General features: G+C 38.7%; 2 protein-coding genes across 5 annotated transcripts in view; one reads left to right on the top strand and one right to left on the bottom strand.

The window, feature by feature from the left end:
- ATP2C1 (ATPase secretory pathway Ca2+ transporting 1) overlaps positions 1 to 12575 on the top strand; it is a 154751-nt gene extending 142176 nt beyond the window's left edge. For all 4 annotated transcript variants that reach the window (XM_003265403.4, XM_030816834.1, XM_030816835.1 and 1 more), the window contains one exon: positions 12021 to 12575. In XM_003265403.4, the coding sequence (XP_003265451.1) occupies positions 12021 to 12116 (96 nt within the window). In that variant the 3' untranslated portion in view covers positions 12117 to 12575. The remainder of the gene's footprint in view (positions 1 to 12020) is intronic.
- A 1201-nt stretch (positions 12576 to 13776) lies between these two features.
- ASTE1 (asteroid homolog 1) lies at positions 13777 to 21110 on the bottom strand. The gene is made up of 2 exons (XM_030816837.1): positions 19766 to 21110; positions 13777 to 14541 (listed from the first exon to the last, which is right to left on the bottom strand). The coding sequence occupies exons 1-2, from the start codon at positions 21065 to 21067 to the stop codon at positions 14323 to 14325; spliced, it is 1521 nt and encodes a 506-aa protein (XP_030672697.1). The 5' UTR covers positions 21068 to 21110; the 3' UTR covers positions 13777 to 14322.
- Positions 21111 to 21384: the final 274 nt, after the last annotated feature.

Raw genomic sequence — 21384 nt, 5'->3', positions numbered from 1 at the left:
CACAGATAGCAGGGGATATAACTGCTAATAAGCTGTTTCAAGAAAGTAAATAGGGATCTTTGCCCATTTACTTTAAAAATACACATAGATTAAAATGAATCCAGTGCACTTTTCACTAGATATTTCCTTGACATTGGCATTTGAAAATCTTTGAAGTGCTTTTTAAGACTGAGCTCCTGCAATCCAAACAGCAGCTGATTTGCATACTAAAACGTGGTATGGATGTTCATCCTTAACTAGTACGTGATTGGACAGACAGATCACTCTGATGGTTAAGTTTCCTTGAGCTCAGTTACCACTTGAACTATTAACTCTTATTTAATGACATTGTTTTGGGTTTTGGTTGTCAAGAGTTGGTTATCGTTAATAATGGATAATGGTTAACCAGTCCCTGGTATTAATGTAGATACAATTGTCCATAAACGTTGGAGGTTTAGATTTAAAAAGAAAAAGTAGTATCATGCCTTCAGGAAGTTTTCGGTCAGTTCTGGAGACCAACGTGAAATATATCCAGTAGAGTGGTAAATGCTGTCCAGAATGCTACAGTAGCTGAAGGAGAGAAATAACTTCATGGGATCCTCAAAGAAATTTGTCATAGAAATTTCCTAGAACTAATGACAACTGAATCAAATTTTAAGTTGGGAAACTCCAGCTGAGAAGCAGTAGGACATTGCAGCCCAACAGCAAAGCCTCTGCAGAGGTGGTGGTAGGGGCTATAAGGAATCTGTGAAAACCACAATGAGTTTGACACTGTTAAGGCAGGAGGTACAGTGTGAAGGGTTGGAGAGAGAGGCAGGAGCCTAATGCTGAAAGCAGAGACATTTGATTTGTCTGATAGCATGCCAGGGCATTTCAAGAGTTTGATGTGAGTTTGGATTTTTGTATCATAACATGCTGATGGAAGCACAGAGGGTCAATTGTGAAGACTGAAATAGAGAGACCAATTAGAAAATCAAGGAAGCTTAAGGAGTAAAGGGATAATTGAGCTGTGGCAGTCAGGATGGAAAGAAAGGCATGGAATTTGAATTGTCTTTTTTTTTTTTTTTTTTTTGAGGCGGGGTCTCACTCTGTCCCCCAGGTTGGAGTACAGTGGTGTGATCTCGGCTCACTGTAACTTCTACCTCCCAGGATCAAGCGATCCTCTCACCTCAGCCTCCTGCGTATCTGGGATTACAGGTGCACACCACCATGTCTGGCTAATTTTTTTGTATTTTCGGTAGAGGCAGGGTTTCACTATGTTACCCAGGCTGGTCTCGAACTCCTAAGCTCAGGTGATCCACCAGCCTTGGGCTCCCAAATGCTGGGATTAGGTGTGAACCACTGTGCCCAGCCTTGAATTTGTATCTTCTGAGAGATAGCATTGACATGACTGGACAGGAGAAAAGGAAAATGGAAAAGATACTAGTCTGTGGCCTTTGGCTTGAATAGTAGAGCTATTAGCAGAAGAACCTAAGCTAAGCAGGGTTTAGTGGGACACAGGTCCATCTGAAATGTAAAGCTTGTGGTGTCTTTGAGATTTCCCAGCTGGGTGTGTTAATCAAAGCTATGAATGACTAATTATAAGCTAGTAGAAAAACAAGCGTCCATTTTTTTTGTTGTTGTTAAATTAAGCGATAAGTGAAAGTAAACTCAGCTTTGACAGAATAAGATTTTCTTTAAAAACTTTCCTTTAGCATAGTTATTAATCAGCAAACAGTTGTGTAAATTCAAAATGCAGAAGGACAAGATAAGAATATTTCAGTCTCCTTTGTTGTTGAATGTTAATAGGGAATCTGTTATTAAGGTTACTGACTGGAAAACACTGATCTGAATTACTGGTAGCACTTTTTTTGATACTTGTAGTAAGACACTTTCTAAGAGGTGAGAGTGTGTGTGTGTATGTGTGTGTCTGTTTACGTGGCGTACCACATAGCTTAAGGTATGCCACGTAAGGAAACCCCAATGAGTAAATAACATTACCATTAGAAAACAGCTACTTACTCTGAATGAGTAATTATGGCAGAAGAGTAGAAAACAATGTTGGTTTTTCATTTGTTTGTTTTTTGAGAAGGAGTCTTGCTCTGTTGCCCAGGCTGGAGTACAGTGGTGCGATCTTGGCTCACTGCAGCCTTTGCTTCCTGAGTTCAAGTGATTCTCCTGCCTCAGCCTCCCGAGTAGCTAGGATTACAGGCCTGTGCCACCATGCCCAGCTAATTTTTGCATATTTAGTAGAGACAGGGTTTTACCATGTTGGTCAGGCTGGTCTTGAATTCCTGACCTCACGTGATCCACGCACCTCAGCCTCCCAAAGTGCTGGGATTACGGGCATGAGCCACCACGCTTGGCCTGTTTATTTTTTTAAATTTTACTCGTAATTCTTTGGGCCTTTCTAGCCTTATATCCTACACAGTGCTCCAATACAGTCCACTTCCAGATCATTTTGGACAGTGTTACTTTAAGTTGAAATCCTTTTTTCTCTGTCCCAATGTTGAGAATCAGAGCTTTTACCTCTACTTCAGAGCCCAGTGAAACGCCAACAAGAATAACCTTTCCAGATTTCTATTTGTGTGTGTGTAGTACAGTTTCTTGTACACTTTTTTTTGTTTGAGGCAGGGTGTTGCTCTGTAGTGTGATCGTGGCTCACTGCAGCCTGGACATCCTGGGCTCAAGTGATCCTCCTATCTCAGCTTCTCAAGTAGCTGGGACTGCAGGCTCATGCCACCATACCTAGCTAATTTTGTGTATTTTTTTTTGTAGAGATTAGGTTTTGCCATGTTGCCCAGGCTGGTCTCAAACTCCTGGGCTCAAGCAATCTGCCCGCTTTGGCCTCTCAAAGTGCTGGGATTATAAGCGTGAGCCATCACACCCAGCCTAATTTCTTGTATACACTCTTTAAATGTATCAATAAGTTTACATATAAAATTGTGGGATTTTATGTTTTAGAAAGCGTTAAAAATTTAAGTTGAAAACACTTGTTGATAAATCTAAATAGAAATTTGGTAATCTCTTCCATTCAAAATTAAGTGTCAAAGTTTGGGGAGAAAAGTGAAAACAATTATTTGAGCCATTAGTTTTTATCCTTAGAAATCCTTTTCTAATGTAAATCTGCTGGTGTTCTCATGTACACGTGAGCATATATGATGTAACAGCCTGTGCTTGCACAGCTGCCCCAGGTAGATGGTGTTTCATTTGCAGGTCACGGTACACAGCTGATTTTGCTATTCCTATCCTGTTTTAATCAAATCTGGCCAAACTGACAAATATACTGACAAAGGCCCACATTTCTGTGGTGGCTTCATGGCTGTTAGGCCTGACAGAACTTTTCATATTTAACCCAAGGGTGCCCCAGAATCATTATTTCTTAAGCAATAGTTGCATTGCTCTACTTAGTAACCCTGTTGAGTAGAAACCACATCTCATTGTTATGAGCACTCGATGCCAGAAACTGAGCAAATTGTTCTATATAAATTCCAGAGATCCATTTTTGGGCTCTGGATTTGTAGCTTTTGAAAATGTGCCTTTTAATACAGTTTTTTAAAAAATTACTAATCTTCTCAACTACATTAAAGAACTTTCTATTAAAGTTTTCTCTGATAAGTATACCAAAGTGCACTTTAGTTGACAAGTGACAATTTGGTGCCATCTTAGGGTCATAAATAAAATACCATATAATGCCTGGACCATTGCTGTTACCAGGTCTGCATCTTGCAGGCATACTGTGAAACACGTGGTATGTGCATCTTACAAATAGGTGACTGTGTAGAAAATGTATGTCTGATAGGAAAGACATGACAAACTTTACATTTAAGCATTATTAGATCAATTTTAAGAAGCTATAAATTAGTATGTTTTAATTCCTATTCCTGTCTCATATTCATCTGTGTGGTTGCGTAATAGGATTGCATTAGATTTTGTAAGCATTTTTCTATATGGAGTGGGTCTGGATGGTTGGATGGTCCATGCATCAGCTAGAGGTATTACAAGTTAGGGAAATAGTTTAATTTGATCTTGTTTAACTTGCCCACATGGAGCTATTATTTAGTTTTGGTGTAGAAACTATGGCCAGGCATGGTGGCTCACACCTGTAATCCCAGCACTTTGGAAGGCTGGGGAAGGCGGGTTGCTTGAGGCCAGGAGTTCGAGACCAGTCTGGCCAACATGGCGAAACTAAAAATACAAAAATCTGTAGAGTGTGGTGATGCATCCCTGTAATCCCAGCTTCTTGGGAGGCTGAGAACCAGAACTGCTTGAACCTGGGAGGTGGAGGCTGCAGTGAGCCTAGATTGCGCCACTGCACTCCAGCCTGGTCAACAGAACAAGACTCTGTCTCAAAAAAAAAAAAAAAAAGAAAAAGAAAAAAGAAAAAGGAAAGAAAATAAAATAAAAACTGTGCCGTGCTGGTCAAATTCTCCTGTTGCTTATTTTTGTAAACAAAGTTTTATTAGAACACAACTATCCACATTCATTTACAATATTGTTTATTGTCACTGTCATGCTGTGGCAGCAAAGGTGAGCAGTTGCAGCAAAGGTGAGCAGTTGCAAGAGACTATATGACCTTTAAAGCCTAAAATATTTACTATCTAGCCCTTTGTAGAAAGTTTGCCTACTCATTTAGATATTCAAAAAGAGGAAAATAGGCCCCATACCTTGCATTCAGTGGATTAGAAAGGAAGTACCATCAATTTTCTCTACCCTCCAATCTCCCAACAGTATATTCTCTCTTGAATGGATGCACTTGGTAGCAGATTTGATGTCAGTGACTACTCTGAGTCTCCATCAAGGCCCCCATGTAGAGAAAGTCAGAGTGTCTCAGACTGTTGTGAAAATATCATCAAGCAGGAGGACATGCCATTGCATTATCAAGGCTTCTTGTTCTTACAGTGGCTGGAGTGTTCTGATCTGCCGTCCCATCTGAATTGTGCTTCCCATCTCTCTCTCTTTGCTCACCCAATTTTTTATCCATCTGAAGCAGTCTGCTCCTGTCTGGTTGATGGGCTCACTTCTACCTCTTGGATGCACAAGAGAAGTGGAGGTTTCCCTCCTATTGGTTGTACAAACTCAGAGAAATAAAGCTTAATCTGAATAGGCTAAAGTATATTATCTTGCTTAGAGAAGACAACATTTAGTAATAGTAGAAACTAAACTATCCTAACAGCTCAGTCTTAGGGAAAAAATATACTCACTAACTCATTTTTTCAGAACATTCTAAACCAAAACATACTTGCATAGTTCCCACAGATACCAAAAGGTGACTGTATATGTGCATGTATACATAAATATAAAAATATATTTATATTTTGAGAGAAAGACTTAGCTATTTTAACCAAATAGAATGTTGTCAGGAGTAGCAGGAATAGAAGAGAGTGCATGTGCATTGTAACATGTTCATTTTTCATTTGATTTCTCTCCCTAGAAACAGAATCCAGTGAAACTAGCTGGAAATACTTCTTTCATGTATTATCTCATTCATTTACTTCTCTCATTTTAACAAACTGTTATGTGGCCTGGTGCAGTCATGCCTTTTAAATTTTAAAACTTCCTTCCTCAACATGAAGTTCTCATCTTAGAATTTTTACAGCTGGATGGACTTGAATTTGGTATTACTCACACCTCTGGAAAGAAATGCAGAAGCAGCTTATCCTGTATGGCTCAGAAAGCTGTTGCTGAAAGTGGGGTGGCATGTTTTTAATACATTTTTCCAAGAGTAGTATTTAATTTCAAATTGGTCCAAGATGCAGAATCACTTTCAGCTGTGATGACTGAAATGTGTCATTAAAAGACATTACGAGATAAACACCAAGTACCCCACATCTATCTTATTGAAAATACAGTATCACATTTTGAGTCAGGCACCACTGAAAGTTTATCCTTTTATGGAACTTCCTGGTCTTGGTAGTGACAGCTTTCCAGGTGCTGCTCAGGTTCATGGTACGCCAGCCAGCCAAACAGCCTGTGGTAAAGAGCAGCATCCAGTGAAATCTGGCAACCTTGCTAGGGGGAAAACTAGGTTTGGCTCCTTAGGATTATGCAGTAGGGCCAGGTTATAACCCTGGTAGTTGCAGGAAGAGGAAATTCCTAGGAAATGGTAATATCTGCTCTTCACCTTTTTCTATCTTTTTTTTTTTTTTGAGATAGAGTCTTGCTCTGTCGCCCAGGCTGGAGTACAGTGGAACGATCTCGGCTCACTGCAAGCTCTGTGTCCCGGGTTCACACTGTTCTCCGGCCTCAGCCTCCCAAGTAGCTGGGACTACAGGCACCCACCACCACACCCGGCTAATTTTGTTTTTGTATTTTTAGTAGAGACGGGGTTTCACCATGTTAGCCAGGATGGTCTCAATCTCCTGACCTTGTGATCCACCCACCTCGGCCTCCCGAAGTGCTGGGATTACAGGTGTGAGCCACCACGCCCGGCCACCTTTTTCTATCTTTAAACATGCCAAGGGCTCTTTCAAATTGAGCTTTAAAAACACTACAGAAAACTCTCTGAAAATAGGAAAAAGGGCTCAAGGGGGATAGGTACTCACATGGGGATAATTCCTTCTGGTCTTTTTTCATTATTTTCTAAGTTTGAGCTTGGCTGCCCATTGAAATTCTCTTGGTAGTTTTCTACCCTTTCCAGTGTGGCTACTGCTGGAGTTGCTATAATATTCTCACATTCCTGCCCATCTCTCTTCTTCACCATATTTGATAGTGTTGATCTCCTTTGCCTCTGCAAAATTCTGCTCTTAAACCTGTGGCAACTCTGGTCTTAAACGTTGTCTTAATCTTTGTACTGCTTAACACTCACTCACTTCTTCCCACATTCCTTGCTTTGCCCTGTCTTTTCATGTGTGGATATAACAATGGCTATCACTTATAACACATTTTTAGTATCAGGCACTGTGCTAAGTGACTTAAAAATACATGTTATTGTATCTTTTACACAATCATTTGGACTATTATAATCCTTATTTTGCAGGTAGGGCAACTGAGGCATAGTCATTGATTTATTTCCTTTTGTGCACAAAGGAGAAAAAGATAATTCTAAGGGCTTTTTAGCTATGGTCTTTATCTTCTGAAATTCAAATTCAGATGCCAAAAGGTTAATTTGAATTCTTTCCCCATGATCAAATGGCATGAAAGACCTTTGATTATATTTACAGGATGCATATTAAACTTTCAAGGTCCAGGTGTCTCAAAAAGTGCTTGTAAAAAATAGACTTCTAGTATAATTTTATCACCACTAAATACAGAACATGATTAGGTTATAGTAAAAGTTTTCCTGTCTCTGCAGCTTTCTCTCTAAAATTTATTCATCTCAGCTGCCCAGAGTTCCTTTTGTTACTTGAGCTGCTAATTGAAGACAGTTTCCAAAGCCTAAGATGAGATTTCATTTGTTAGAACTGAATTAGAGCAGGGCCCAATCACTTGATTGCAAACATAGGAAACTAGATTTTGGAAAGGGAATATGGGATGTATAATATTCTGCTTCTACACAGGTGTTCCTAATGTATATCTGATCTCAATTTTAGAATTCCTATTCTTTAAAGCCAGGTCAAAAGCCAGGTCTGAGAATCTTCCTGTGATTTAACCTCTCCTCATCCTGGTGACTGCTATTTCCTTACTGTAGCATTCAGTCTGCACTTTGTCATTTTGCACTTGACAGACTGCTTTATATAATGGTAAAAACCACAGTTACTTTTGCACCAACTTAATAAAATAATCTCTTGTCATTTCATTGTGTGTTGTCTCCCAAGCAGCCTGAACAAGAATGTCTTCTGCAGGGGGTTCAGGTGCTATGTCATCATTCTTCGGTGAACCACCTTACATACTCTTGTGAAGTGCCTGTGACCTCTCATCTAATACATGTAGGAGAAGATATACACCAGGGTAGTATACTTAAAGGGATATTATTAGACTTTCACTCCTTCACTGCAAGGCTGGATAATTTCAGTGGAATGGTCCTGAGTGCCATGGTTAGAGAAAGGAACCTGACTTATTACTTCTGCTGGAGGAGGACACTTTTAATGAAAGAAAAACATGATAGATGTAATTCAGTGGTTTTAAGAAGCAGTGTTGATGGTAACCCAGGAAATGGGACAGTTATATTAATATAATCTCCAGATTAGCTTCAAACTCCAGGAATCAAGGTAGGGAGGATTTGGTGTAACAATGGTCTTACATGGTTTTTCTTTTTTTTTTTTTTTTGAGACAGTCTTGCTCTGTCACCCAGGCTGGAGTACAGTGGCACGATCTCGGTTCACTGCAGCCTCTGTCTCCCAGGTTCAAGCAATTCTCCCACCTCAGCCTCTTGAGTAGCTGGGACTACAGGTGCCCTCCATGATGCCCGGCTAATTTTTGTATTTTTAGTAGAGACAGGGTTTCACTATGTCGGCCAGGCTGGTCTTGAACTCCTGACCTCAAATGATCTGCCCGCCTTGGCCTTCCAAAGTGCTGGAATTACAGGCGTGAACCACACTGCATCCAGCACCAGTCTCACGTTTATAGTCCTCATTAGATACATTATTTTCCAGTAACATTTCTTCTCAAAAATAGATGTACTTGACTGCTCTTTTCTTGATTCTTCTGGGAATAACCATCTCTTTGGAGATGGTTGTTAGTAAGGTTATAAAAATAACCTTACTCAGGAACTCCCATGCAATCCTCTGAAAATAATAAAAATTTCCTTATTTCACGAACTCTTATTTAACAAAGTAATTGTTAGGGTTGAATACTCTAGGAGCAAATGATGTATTGTGCCTTTTGTAAAAGTCAACACTTGGCAGGTGTGTGTTTGACACTGGCTGATGCTGGGCTTATTTCTCTAAGAGTATGGTAATTCTAGTAAAGAAAATTGTTTATCAGATATTAGGAACTGTACACAGGCCTGCTCAAAATGGCAGCTTTAAAGCTACCTTCAGGGCTATTCCTGATGGAATATACCAGTGGGAGAGTACAGAAGAAAGAACACAATTTGTATGAATACAAGTAAAATGAAGGTTGAGTATATTTTCGGATCGTGCTCAATGCATTTATTCTACTTGGTTCTCTTTATTTTCAAGTTCTCATTTGGAACTGGCCGGAACCTTCACAACTCTTTGGGTATTTCTAATTTTAGCAGCCTCTATTTGGCAGTATTTTCCAGAGCAGTACCTTTTCAACTTTTTCCCTACAATCCACAGTAAGGAATATATTTTACACAATCACCTAATACATGATATGTATATCTGATATTTTCCATTCTAACTTTTTCATTAAAAAATGCTGGGTATGACTCATTAAATACTTTCACATCTCATAAATGGGTCAAAATCTATAGTATAAAGAGGGCATAGGGTCAGTATTGCTGCATATATCTCTGATATTTTCACTTCTCACTGTTTCCTCCTTCTCCAGGTCTAACAGCTCAGGATGCTGTTACTTATTTGGCTGGGGCCATTAGTTTCAACTTCTGCTTTAAAACCTGGAGTGCACCTAAAGTGCTCTTCAATCCTGTCATGGTCTCATTGACTAAGTACTTACTTTTAGTAGAGACAGTTTTCTGTCTGGCATCCTCACTTCTACCTTTCATTGCCCAGACTTCATACTAAAGTACAAAGAGGAAACTGTTTTTAAAAATTTTAGAAATGATAACCAGCTGCTACTTAAAGGCAATAACTGAGTGAGACTTCTACTCTTTCTGAGAATGTAGCTGGCTAAATTGCTGCAATTTAAAGCATATAGACTATATTACCATTAACTTGCTGAAATGGAACATGAGAAGTATAAACATGGTTTCAAACATACTTAGAAATACAGACGCTTCTTAAATCAGGTTGTATTTATTAAAAACAAAATACAAAATAACTTGGAATTCAGATTATTGTGATGTTTATCCCCTAACAGGTTAGTCCTAAAGAAAAAGCTAATTGTTTCCAGGGCGGTAACAGAAGAATTTTAAGTAAGGATTATATTAAATACATCTAGTTTGATGCAAACTGAGTTTTATTCAATGTTGGAGGCCTCAGTATGTTCCTCTAAGTTTTCAACCATTAACAACCCAAACCGGTTGTTTCCCTCATACCAGCACTTGGTGTGTGCAGTGGTTTTCCCTCTGTTCTTAGAACAGCTGGTATCCTGTTTCTTCTGCCTTTTTTTTTTTGAATTTGATCTACCTTTTGGTAGGAATATTTCAGTGGGGGCATATGACCTTGTGGCATTGAATAGATGTTCATAAAGTTGCTTAGCCTCAGGACATATGCTCAGGAGACTTTCTACAGAGGTCGATGCTAGCAGTTGTTGGCATAGTCCGTGCACCAGGCTTCCACTGTACAGTCTGTTGAAAGCAAGAAAAAAGTATGTTGTTAAAGAACTAATTCAGTGCAACAGGATAACTACCATTGTCATAGCTTCAACAAATGCATCTAAACAATGAGAGCTCTTATTGCTCTATAATATTATTGAAATTACTTAAGAATAATCTGTTCTTTGAAGGAAGGAACTGAGCTGGTATGACAAAGATTCTTTGCTGGTGATACTTAAAAACTTTTCATCAACAAATTACACGATGCATGCTTAGTGGTTTTGCAGCTAGCCCCAGGCTGAGCAGGTGTCTTTAACACTTTAATTTTAAAGAAAAGGAATTTAAAATGACCCTGATAAACCAAACAGGCAGTTTGTTAGAATATGAGAAAATTTATTGGCATCATTTGCAAGGTCATTCACTGAGACTAAAAACCTACTTCACAAATAGAAGATGGGATTAATTGGAATCCACAAGTTTATTAGTTATGGACAAAGCTGATAAACTGGTACCTTAGCAATCCATGTAGAACCATCATTTAATCAGTGTAAAATCTCTGTGTAAAAAGCCTTGGTTATGCTAAGATTCAAGAACAATCCTGCTGTTTAAATCATTATTAAGAGAATTGTTTGATTTTGCATTTCCTGTTTTGTTTTAAAAGGATTTGTGGTAACTAAAAAGGATCCAGTCAAGAATGGCCTTAAATTATTAAACGAAAGAAATAATCCATGGGTCAAAGGCCAATTAGTCTTATTTGTGTTAGCTCAGATATAAGGCCCAGAGATATATTAACGACACTGTTTACTGCCAGGAGGCTTTTTACCTTGAAACATGTAAAGTCCCACCATATTTTGTATACCTCCATATATCCTCATTCGAAGTATTGAAGGCACTGGGGCTGCAACAGCAAATAAAATAGACAAGCCCCTCCCCCCATAGAGTTTACATCTGAGTGGAGAGACAAACAAAACACAATCTGTCTCCTTTTTATCTTCATCTCTCCCTCAAGTACCTCCTGGATGGTCAATTACCAAGATGTCCAATCCATTGATCTTATCACTTTTCACTGCTCCACACCTTACTGCTGCTGTCACTTCTTTTTATCATACCCAGCTTAAACTCCACAGACAAACATTATAATTACTCTGTGGCACATAGGCTCAGCTCCCTTATTGTCTTTCTTGCCTGGTAAAGCAAACATCCTAGGTTAAGTTCACTTGGGCATCTACTCATCATCTCACTTAGAATGAAAGCTCCATTAGAGCAGAGATTCTGTTTTTGTCCCTACACCCTAGCACAGGGTAGGCATTTAATATTTGAATGAATAAGTCATATGCCAAGTGGTAAGAAATGCAATTAAAAAAAAAGAGTAACAGGGCTAGAGTGAATGAGGGTAGACAGTGTGTCTCACTAGGGTGGGTTATCAGAAAAAGGCTCTACAAAGTGACATTTTAAGACCGAGAGGAAAGGAGAGAGTTATATCCTACCAATGATTACCTCCCCTCTCCCACATATTAATGTTTTACTTAAAGGAACTGATTTTTTAAAATTGGATTGAATCATGGAAACATTCTTTGAGAATATGGAAATAATTTAATATTTTTCCCGTTTCCAGCTCTTCAGCTGTAACAGTGACTCAAAATCAATTACACTAAGATTAGTTTTTTTGTTTTTTTTTTTTTTAAGTAACTTTGTTGCTTTAAATATAAGTGAAAGTACTGTATTTACTTTTGTGTGCTTCCATCTGAACTAAAGTTTCCCATGGTGCTTACCGAGTTAGGTCTGGCTCTGGGAGAGGAGTGGACAGCAGCTGGTTGAGATACATCCCCATCTGGAGACAGGACTGCCACTGACAGAAGATGTGAGCTGTGTCTAAGTCCAGTCTTGTGCCCAGCCGTGTCTGCGCCTTCACTCTTTGGAACTCTGCATACAACATCTTAGCACCATCTTCCTGCAGCTCTTCCTTACCTAAATAAAGAAACAGCCCAAGGGCAGTATTTCCAAAAGCACTGTAACAGCTTTTCATTTTCTCCACATATACTACAAATTCTATAAAGAAAGAAATTAATTTAAAAAAACTAAGATGTTTTTCTTTTCTGGCTTCATAAATTGCCTTGCTGTATAAATTGAAATATTGATACTGAACTGTCTTTTTAATGATGACCTAACTTTATTCAACCCATCAGAATTTACTTTTTCCCTGAAATAAGATCTTTTCCACTGGTCTACTACCTGACCATAAACATGTCTGCATTTGAATTCTCTAAACCCTAAATCTGTGTCTATGAAAAATACAAATGACTATTAAATATTATCTTCACTGTTCTCTTTCACCAAAACTCCCATGCTGTGGTGCATTTGTGTTAAAGAAACAACCTGTGTGTTTGAAACACATTTTGACCTCTGTGTTTTATAGGAGGAAGCTAAAGTATGACTTGGAGAATTTGGCAAATAATCATTTTCTTTTCATAGTAGAGGATAAGGGGCAAGAAGCAACAATCCTAGGAAATAAGGAATGTTGCGTGTTTTTAGCTGTAAGTTTCTACAGATTTGTTTGGGCAGGGGTGCATAAAATAACACCTGGACCAATTTGAAAGTAATAAAAAGGAGGCCCACCTTTTACCAATTAGCAAGGAGCAAGGCACTGAGCCTGCCTGGGTACAGGGTCCACATTTCCTAAAAGAAAAGAAACAGACCCTTGACATGCCCCTTCTCTTGGACTCAGGGAAAAACTTAATAGGCTTGTGCTCTGAGAGCTTTCTTATACTGTATTTATTATTCAATCAGAGGAAATACTCTAAACCTGTGTTCATTAAGCAGCAGTGGGACTTAACTGGTTTGTGTTAAGTTGGCTGTCATATAACAACAGTCCCTCTGACAGCTGTCAAGCTTGAGCCTTAATGCTTTAGAAACAGGAATCCATGCTGTTTCATTCTTTTATCTAACTTATTAAAATAGTAAACTAGCACTATCTAATAGAACTTTCTGCAGTGCTGTCCAATACAGTAGGCTAGCCTATAGCCATATGTAACTACCTGACACTTGAAGTGTGGCTAGTGTGACTGAAAAGCTGAATTTTTAATTTAAATGGAATTTAACTTTGGCCATGTGTGGCTAGTAGCCACCATATTAGATAGTACTATTCTAGCGTATAATTATTATACATGTTTATACAGTGTTAGAGCATTCATAATCTTAAAGAGGATATTCCACTAAAGTATTAAAGTGTCCCAACGTTTCAGCATTTACTTCACCTGGCATTATATGCAGATGAACTTGCCTCAGTGTATTTAAGAGATATTACTGGCCGGGTGCGGTGGCTCATGCTTGTAATCCCAGCACTTTGGGAGGCTGAGGCAGGTGGGTCACAAGGTCAGGAGTTCAAGACCAGCCTGGCCAAGATGGTGAAACCCCGTCTCTACTAAAAATATAAAAATTAGCTGGCAGCTGTAATCCCAGCTACTCGGAAGGCTGAGGCAGGACAATCACTGGAACCCAGGTGGCAGAGGTTGCAGTGAGCCAAGATTGCACCACTGCACTCCAGCCTAGGCAACAGAGTGAGACTCCATCTCAAAAAAAAAAAAAAAAAGACAAATTACTATTTCTTCCATCACTACTTACATACTAATTGAAACTTACAGCAGAGAAAAAGGAATAAAAAGATGTGTAAGCAAGAATGAAGTGGTTGTAGGTATTTAGAAGTTTCACTTCTGGGCAAGTTTCTTATGATGACATTGCTGCTGTGCTAATAATTGGATAGGTAACATGGAATACAAAATGCAGCTGGCAAAATACACTGTCACACTTCACAAGTTAAGCAGTAGGTGCCACCAAACAGATGGGAGTTGGCAGTATCCCAGCACATCTCACTGCTGTATACTTAAGATTCAAGCCCTCCAGCACTGAGCCTGGCACATGAAGTGTTAAAAAATATTTACCAATGAATGAATGATATTTTGGTGCCTCCACATCTAAGTTCTGATATAATTAATGGGAGTAAATAATCCAAGAATACTTTTTTGTGTAAACTCGAGTAAACAGTTTGCAAGCAACATGCCACAATATACTCCTGTAATTTCCAGTTACCTACCAGGGCTGTTGATTATGGCAATCAAGGGCCCCACTAGCATTGCGAGCAGTAATGATTGTAGATGATGTAGCTTTGCTTTGGGCTCAGTGTGCTGCAACCAGTAGCAACTGACAGCAATGGGCAACTTCAGTGAAGTAGGGATTGGCTCCAGGATGGTCTGTTTCACCTTCAGGGTTTCTAACAGAAGCATCTGCCGCCTCCTCAGGGAGAGCTGAAAATACACACCAAGCATCCTGCAAGTTACTTTGGGATGTCTGTTATTTCTTTTTTCCACCATAGCATGAAGAGATTTAATGCTACTGAAACTTCTGTCAGCTGTTAAACTTATCTTCTTGTGGGAAGAAAAATCAGCCACACTCACAGCATTTAGAACATTAATAAGATGCTTTATAAATATGGTTGGTTGAATGGGTGTACTGCCTACTCCTACACAACTTTTACTTATGTCATTCCATCCTCTTTGTATACGCTGGTAAGCATCTTCAGTGCACGTCACCTGGGAAGCTCGTTAAAAATTCAATCCTTAGGCCCTACTCCATAAATTTTGATTGACTAATCTGAGAGAGAGCCCAGGAATATACATTTTAACTAGCAGCCCAAGTATTCTTTGAGAAACAAAGCTGTATACTCAACCCCACCTGTATGTGCCTGTGCACCAGGCATTTGCCTTCAGCATGATGCCATTACTAACTGCCTCCAGAAGACAAACGTTGCTTAGAGGAACCCTTTGTGGCATATACTCTGTTCGGGTCCTGTCTCATGTCCCTTCCCTGTTGAATGCTTTATTGTCTTTGCATAAAAGACACACACGGATTGTCCCAGGGTGGCTGCTTGTAGATTAGAGGTAAATCTAAGGGAGATAGGAATATTTTAAGGACTACTTGCATTGTGCTTGCAGTAACGCCATACTTCATGGTTTAGCATGTACTTCAAATAAAAGCTCAGAAGTAAACAGCTGTAAGAGCACTGAGGTTCTTGTTGAAATAATTTTACCTTAATGAATTACCAAGACCTTGTAAGAACCAGAAGGGACCTTACAGGTCATACCTCAGGAATATTAAAAGGGCATCTTCTGGGGGACTTTATAATCAAACTTTAAGAAAAAAAAAAGTATTCCTAGTGTCTGCACACAGCCAGAAAAAGATTTTCTGCTTTCTGGAAAGTTGAGATGGTGATACATTTCTCAGCACATAACATCTAGTTAGTAGAAAGAGTGGTTGACAGCTGAGACTAGAGATGTTAACCTGAAACAAAACACATCATAAATGACAAAATAGTTTTATCATTAATGCATGAAAACTTTAGTTTGATTATTTCTAAATACTGCTTTTAATAATGTGTGAAAAATTTTAAAGTTAGAAATATGCAAAGAGCTTTATAGTATAACCAATCACCCCTATTGGAAGTAGTTTTAACTACTTAAATTTTAAGTAAAGTGGAAACTAAACTCTTAAACTGTTTTTAAAATGCACTAAGTAGAGCTAAGAAAATACACCAACTTTTCTGATATATAATGTTTAAATTACTGAATTACAGAGCCAAGTTACAACTTTTCATGAACAAAGCAGTCTGGACTTTGACTTCAGAGATGTTCCGCCCTGCACTAACCCTACGGCCTTGGTCAAAACGTTTCCAACCTTTTCTACAGTCTGTCTGACTTATCTGTAAAATGGTCATTGTAATGACTTGTATAAGATGTTTCATCAAACCTACCAGTCCTCAGTCCCTTCCAAAAGGGGAAGTACTCAACTCATAGCCCTTAAAGTTAGTTAGGTTTTATCCCTTGTGACAACTACTTTCCCTCTTCCCCAGGGGGAGCGAAAGCACAAGCCTGCAGAAGCAGCTGCCCCGAGAGGCAGAGATGCCCAGAGAGAGACTGGTCTTGGCTGCCTTACTCCTTAAGAATGATCCACTTTTGTGTCTCCAATGGTCTCCCATTGGTTAACTTGGATGGTGCTCTGTCCATTGCAACTAACATAACCAAAATGAAACCCTATCCCATGTAGTTATTGTGGGAATTAAATGAGAGACTGTATAAAGTTTCTATTAACAACAGCTGGCCAAAGCAGATAATGTATTACAACAAGATGTAAAAAACAAAATGAATAGGTACTATCACAAGGTTTCTATACTTGTACTTGCATTTGTGTTTGGAATCACATTAGCACCTGGTACATTTATAATTTTTATGGGCTAATTAGAACCATTAGCATTGAGCTAAATTCAGAATTGATTAGTTTATGCCAAGAGAAAGCTGGGTGATAGCACAGCACAGAGAATGAACTAAAATTTCACTCTATTTTGAATCCAGGTAAATGATGAGAACACTTAAGTCATCTCTACTTAGCAAGGAATATAAGCAGCTGCTATACCCATGGATTCAGTTGGATTTCCATGTTGGGGGAAAAGGTGTCCTGATCCCTATTTCACACCATACGTACCCACAAAAAACCAATTCTAGATATGTTATAGATCTAAATGTGAAGAGGAAAAAAACATTCTCATGACCCTGGAGTAGGCAATTTCTTAAGCAGTTCACAAAAGTGGTAACCATAAAGAATAAAAATTTAGATTAGAGTATATTAAGAACTTCTGTTCATCAAAACATACTAAAGAGTGAAAAAACAATGGGAGAGACTATTCACAATATGTTATTTGACAAAGGACCCATATATGATAAAAATGAGCAAAAAACTGTACAGAAACTTCATATAACAGAATATCACATGGCTAATGAACACATGGAAATGGAAGATTGGAAAGAACCCAAATGCTCATAAGCTGTATAATGAAAAAAAAAATGTTCATAAGTGTATAATGGTAATATACCAAAATAGAATAATGTTACAGCAATGAAAAATGAATGATCAACTACTCACAGCAATGTGAATGAATCTCACGTGGAATAAAAGCCAGATGAAAGAATTCATTTCTAAAGTAAAAATTCAGTTAAAACTATTCTGTGTTGTTAAACAGTCAGGAAAGTGATAATAGAGAGTTGCAGAGCAAGTGACTGGAATCAGACACTAGGAGAAGCTTCTAGGGTGGCAATAATGATTCATCTGGATCCTCTTTGCATGGATGTATAGACCTTGCAAAAATTTATCATGCTGTACAATTATTTGTGCACTGTACTGCGTTTATACTCAAGGAAGCATGAATTACAAAGAAACAAGATGAAACTTTAGGGGTTATGGATACATTGATTATTTTAATTGTAGGATTACTTCACAGCTGTAGACATGTGAAAACTCATCAAAGTACACACTTTATGTGCACTTCACTGTACATTACTTATTTCTCAGTAAAGCCATTAAATTTTTTTTTAAAAACTCCCCAACAGCACCATTTATGTTTGAGTAGAAATGTAATTTCAGCAAAACATTAATAATGTAGCTAGTCTGAATTTTATTGGTGTGGGTAAAGTTTCAATAAATCCCTTGTTGGAGAATTTGACTTATGCTCCACTTTCTAGTTTTGTACCCCTGGAAATGTGCGAAAGGTAGATTGTCAGTTGTGTTACCAAGCTTTATAAAAATGACTTATAAAATTGCATCTAAGCTTAAACTATATATAAATGAACTATAAACACCTGATGGGGACACCATATCTTGGGGCTTCCCTGAGTGCAGTGTCTTGTAAGTAGGATGTCCCTTGCAGGGACCTAGCTATGTTTATGGAATTATTATAAGAAAGACTGGATCCTATAGGGAACGGGGCTTTTAAGCTACTGAAACCTTTTTTTCTCCTTTATTTAACTGAGATATAATTCATATGTCATAAAAGTCATCCTTTTAAAGTATACAATTCAGTGGGTTTAGTGTATACATATTTTTAGAGACAGGGTTTTGCTCAACAGGGAGCACAATCATAGCTCACTACAGGCTTGACCTTCTGGGTTCAAGCAAGCCTCCAACCTCAGCCTCTTGAGTAGCTGTACCATCATGCCTGGCTAATTTCTTTTTTTTTGTAGAGACAGAGTCTTATTGTGTTGCCCAGGCTGGTCTTGAACTACTGGCCTCAAGTGATCCTCCCACTTTGGCCTCCCAAAGTGCTGGGCTTACAGGCATGAGCCATCTTGCCTTGGTTTAGTATATTTATAAACTTGTGCAGCCATCACTAATTCCAAAACATTTTCTTCACCCCCACACCAAAGAAACCCTGAGGGTTTAACAGGCACTCACCAATGCCAAGAAGGCTCTTGCACTCATTCACTATGACGTTCATCTCCTCCTGTTTGAGATGTGACTGATGAGGAGGCTAAGAGGCTAGTTCCCGGTCAGCTGTATAGCCCAGGGAATGGCACTACTGATATTTTGGGCTAGAGATTCTTTGTTATGGGACACTTTCCTGTGCACTGTAAGACTTACAGGTTGTAAAATTTAGCAGCATCTTTAGCCTCTCCCCACTAGATACCGGTAGCAACCACTACTCCTTCTACTCCCTAGGTAGGGACAACAAAAATGTCTCCAGGCATTGCCAAATGTCCTCTGGGGGACAATATCACCAATGGTGATAAACCTTTGCTGTAGACTGATAACAGTGCTGGGAGAACTCTGACAGAAAAGGAAGACCTGACTTAAATCCACTGGGAAGCTGTGGTTGCCGTCCTACATCCTTGAGTAGACTGGTGCCACGTGTGGTCTATGAGTTTTATGAGACTGAATATTTCATTGGATCTAAGAAAACCCCCTAATGGGCATTGCAATTTTTTTTAAGTTATCTCTATTTAATGTCTAAATCTAGTTGTTTTATCAGCATAGTTTCATATCTATTTGTAATTTTAAATATATATGTAATATAAAAAGACAACACTGGGATCCATGAGAATTTTTTTCTCCTTGAAAAGGTGGTCTGAGTGTTACTCAGGTTTAAGCAACACTGAGTTAGGCTAACAGTCATGTTTTCTGTATCAAACTAGGCAAATAACCATAATGATACAAAAACCTATTTTAAAAAAGGTATTCATTAATAAAAGTTTAAAAATTAGACCTCAGTATCAATACTAACCTTATCTGAAATCCGATGTAGTCTGAGATGTGTCTATGATTAGTGTCTATACACTTTTTTTTTTTGCAGTTGTGAATTTTTTTCCTTTTTTTCAGCAACATAACCCCATTCTATTGATAGCTAGTATTAACCTAGTAGTAATAACAATATAGTAGTAATAACTGTGAAGATAACACAGACTACTGAGGTACTGTGGAAATGGTAGATTTAGAGCTAAAAGAGCTGGGTTTGAGTCCTAGCACCGACACTTTCTTGCTAAGACCTTACCTAGTTCACTCAAGTTCTAGATTTCTAAGCTAAGACATGAGGGCAAGATAGCACTCAACCTCATCAGTTTGTTATAGTAAGTGAACTAATATAGAAAACAGCACTTTGTAACCTGTAAAGTACTTTACAAAAATTTCATTAGTATTACAAATACTTACCTCAGTCAATCTGCTTAAGTCAGAATGATCCTTGGCCGGTTCTACGGCATCAAGGATTGAGGTTCTGATATTTTTATTAATCCTTTCCACTTCACTGAAAGCTAGAGGCTGAGGAGGCAATGCATTCCAGGATGTCTTGTCCAGATGTGGTGAGGCATTTAAAAGAAGCCCATAGATGATTTGCCTGATGGGCTGAGATATTCTGTGGGCATTTGGTCGCTGCATGTTTTCCACCTGTGTGGGAAGAATGGTCCGTCTTAGGACCAAAGCATCACTGATGAAAGGCGATAGCTGGCCTTTAGCTAAAGCCACTAATACCCATTCTGGTAAACCAAGATTCAAGGCATCTGGACAGACATAAGTACCATACTGGAAGAAGTCCTGCAGCTTCACCTGGGACTGTTGGTATTCTTCCATCGAACAGCAGAGAAGTTCCTTAACATTTTCTCGATCCTTTTTTGGGAGGTATTTCAGAACATTATCTAGTGCTTCGGTAGGGTTGGCAAAATGAGACAACCAATTCAGAAGTCCCAGGATTCGGTGGTGTCTCCTCCCTTTAGAACTGGTAGCTCCAAGAGGAAGACGTGCTTTACTTAAGAATGTCTCCATGATGGGTAGATTAATATGGTCATTTCCACATAGCACCGCAAAGAGAGGTAGTAGAGCTTTATTCATATTGCTGAAGTGATGGCAGAATGCATCAAGGGAAAAGCATTTGGCAGGGATATAGTTTTGTGTGCCCTTAATAGTGTTCATATTTCTCCACTGAAAGCTATTCAATGGGCAAAACCCAGTTTTCACGTCAAAAATGCAAAAGTCACTATCTGACGATAACACAGGGCAATTCCAATGGTTAGCAAGTGTCATAATGTCCCGATCTGCTTCTGAAAAGCACTGGACAAAACATACCCGCAGCTTGATCAAAACCTGTATGAATACTTCCCGGATGAGTAAGGGACATACATACCCACTCCCACCAACAGAAAGGGAATGGGCCATCTGGATCTTCTCTCTAGCTCTATCCTTTAAAGTCGTAAGCTTTTTATCTGAAATGTCACATCCTCCATCTAATACAACATATGGGCATATATTACAAGCAAACAGTGATTCAAAGAATTTTTGTACAACATCTGCAAAAGAATCATAGTCCCCTCCATACCGGAGATCCAAGTTTGAACTGAAGCAAAGACGGTGGAAAAGAGCATAACCATCAATGACAATTTTTGTGTCCCGCAACTTCAAATCAGTGAAGAACTCATTACTATGATCTTCCACAAAACTCATTAGTCCTCGGATACCCATGATGACAGTCTAAAGAATTAATCGCCTGTTTAAAACAACAGAAAACATTTTCAATTGATGCTGGTTATGGGGCACCAAGTCATTGCTTCCAGCACCATTAAATCAATAGCAAATGTTATGAAGTGCCCTTTAGATAGAACATAGATATCAACATCATATATTCTTATCTAGATCCTCAAGCAATGTTAGCTGTGCTTTTTCATTCTCCTTTGCTTTCTGATACAAGGCACAAACTCAGTGTTTTCATGGGTCGTGATCTTTGGATGGTGACAGATTCTAAAGAAAAATCAAAGTCTATTACTGACACACCAGTATAG

The sequence above is a fragment of the Nomascus leucogenys genome, chromosome 8 (assembly GCF_006542625.1).
Source record: "Nomascus leucogenys isolate Asia chromosome 8, Asia_NLE_v1, whole genome shotgun sequence".
Lineage (NCBI taxonomy): Eukaryota > Metazoa > Chordata > Mammalia > Primates > Hylobatidae > Nomascus > Nomascus leucogenys.
Note: the sequence above shows the minus strand (reverse complement) of the source record. Positions and strands in the feature narration are given on the sequence as shown.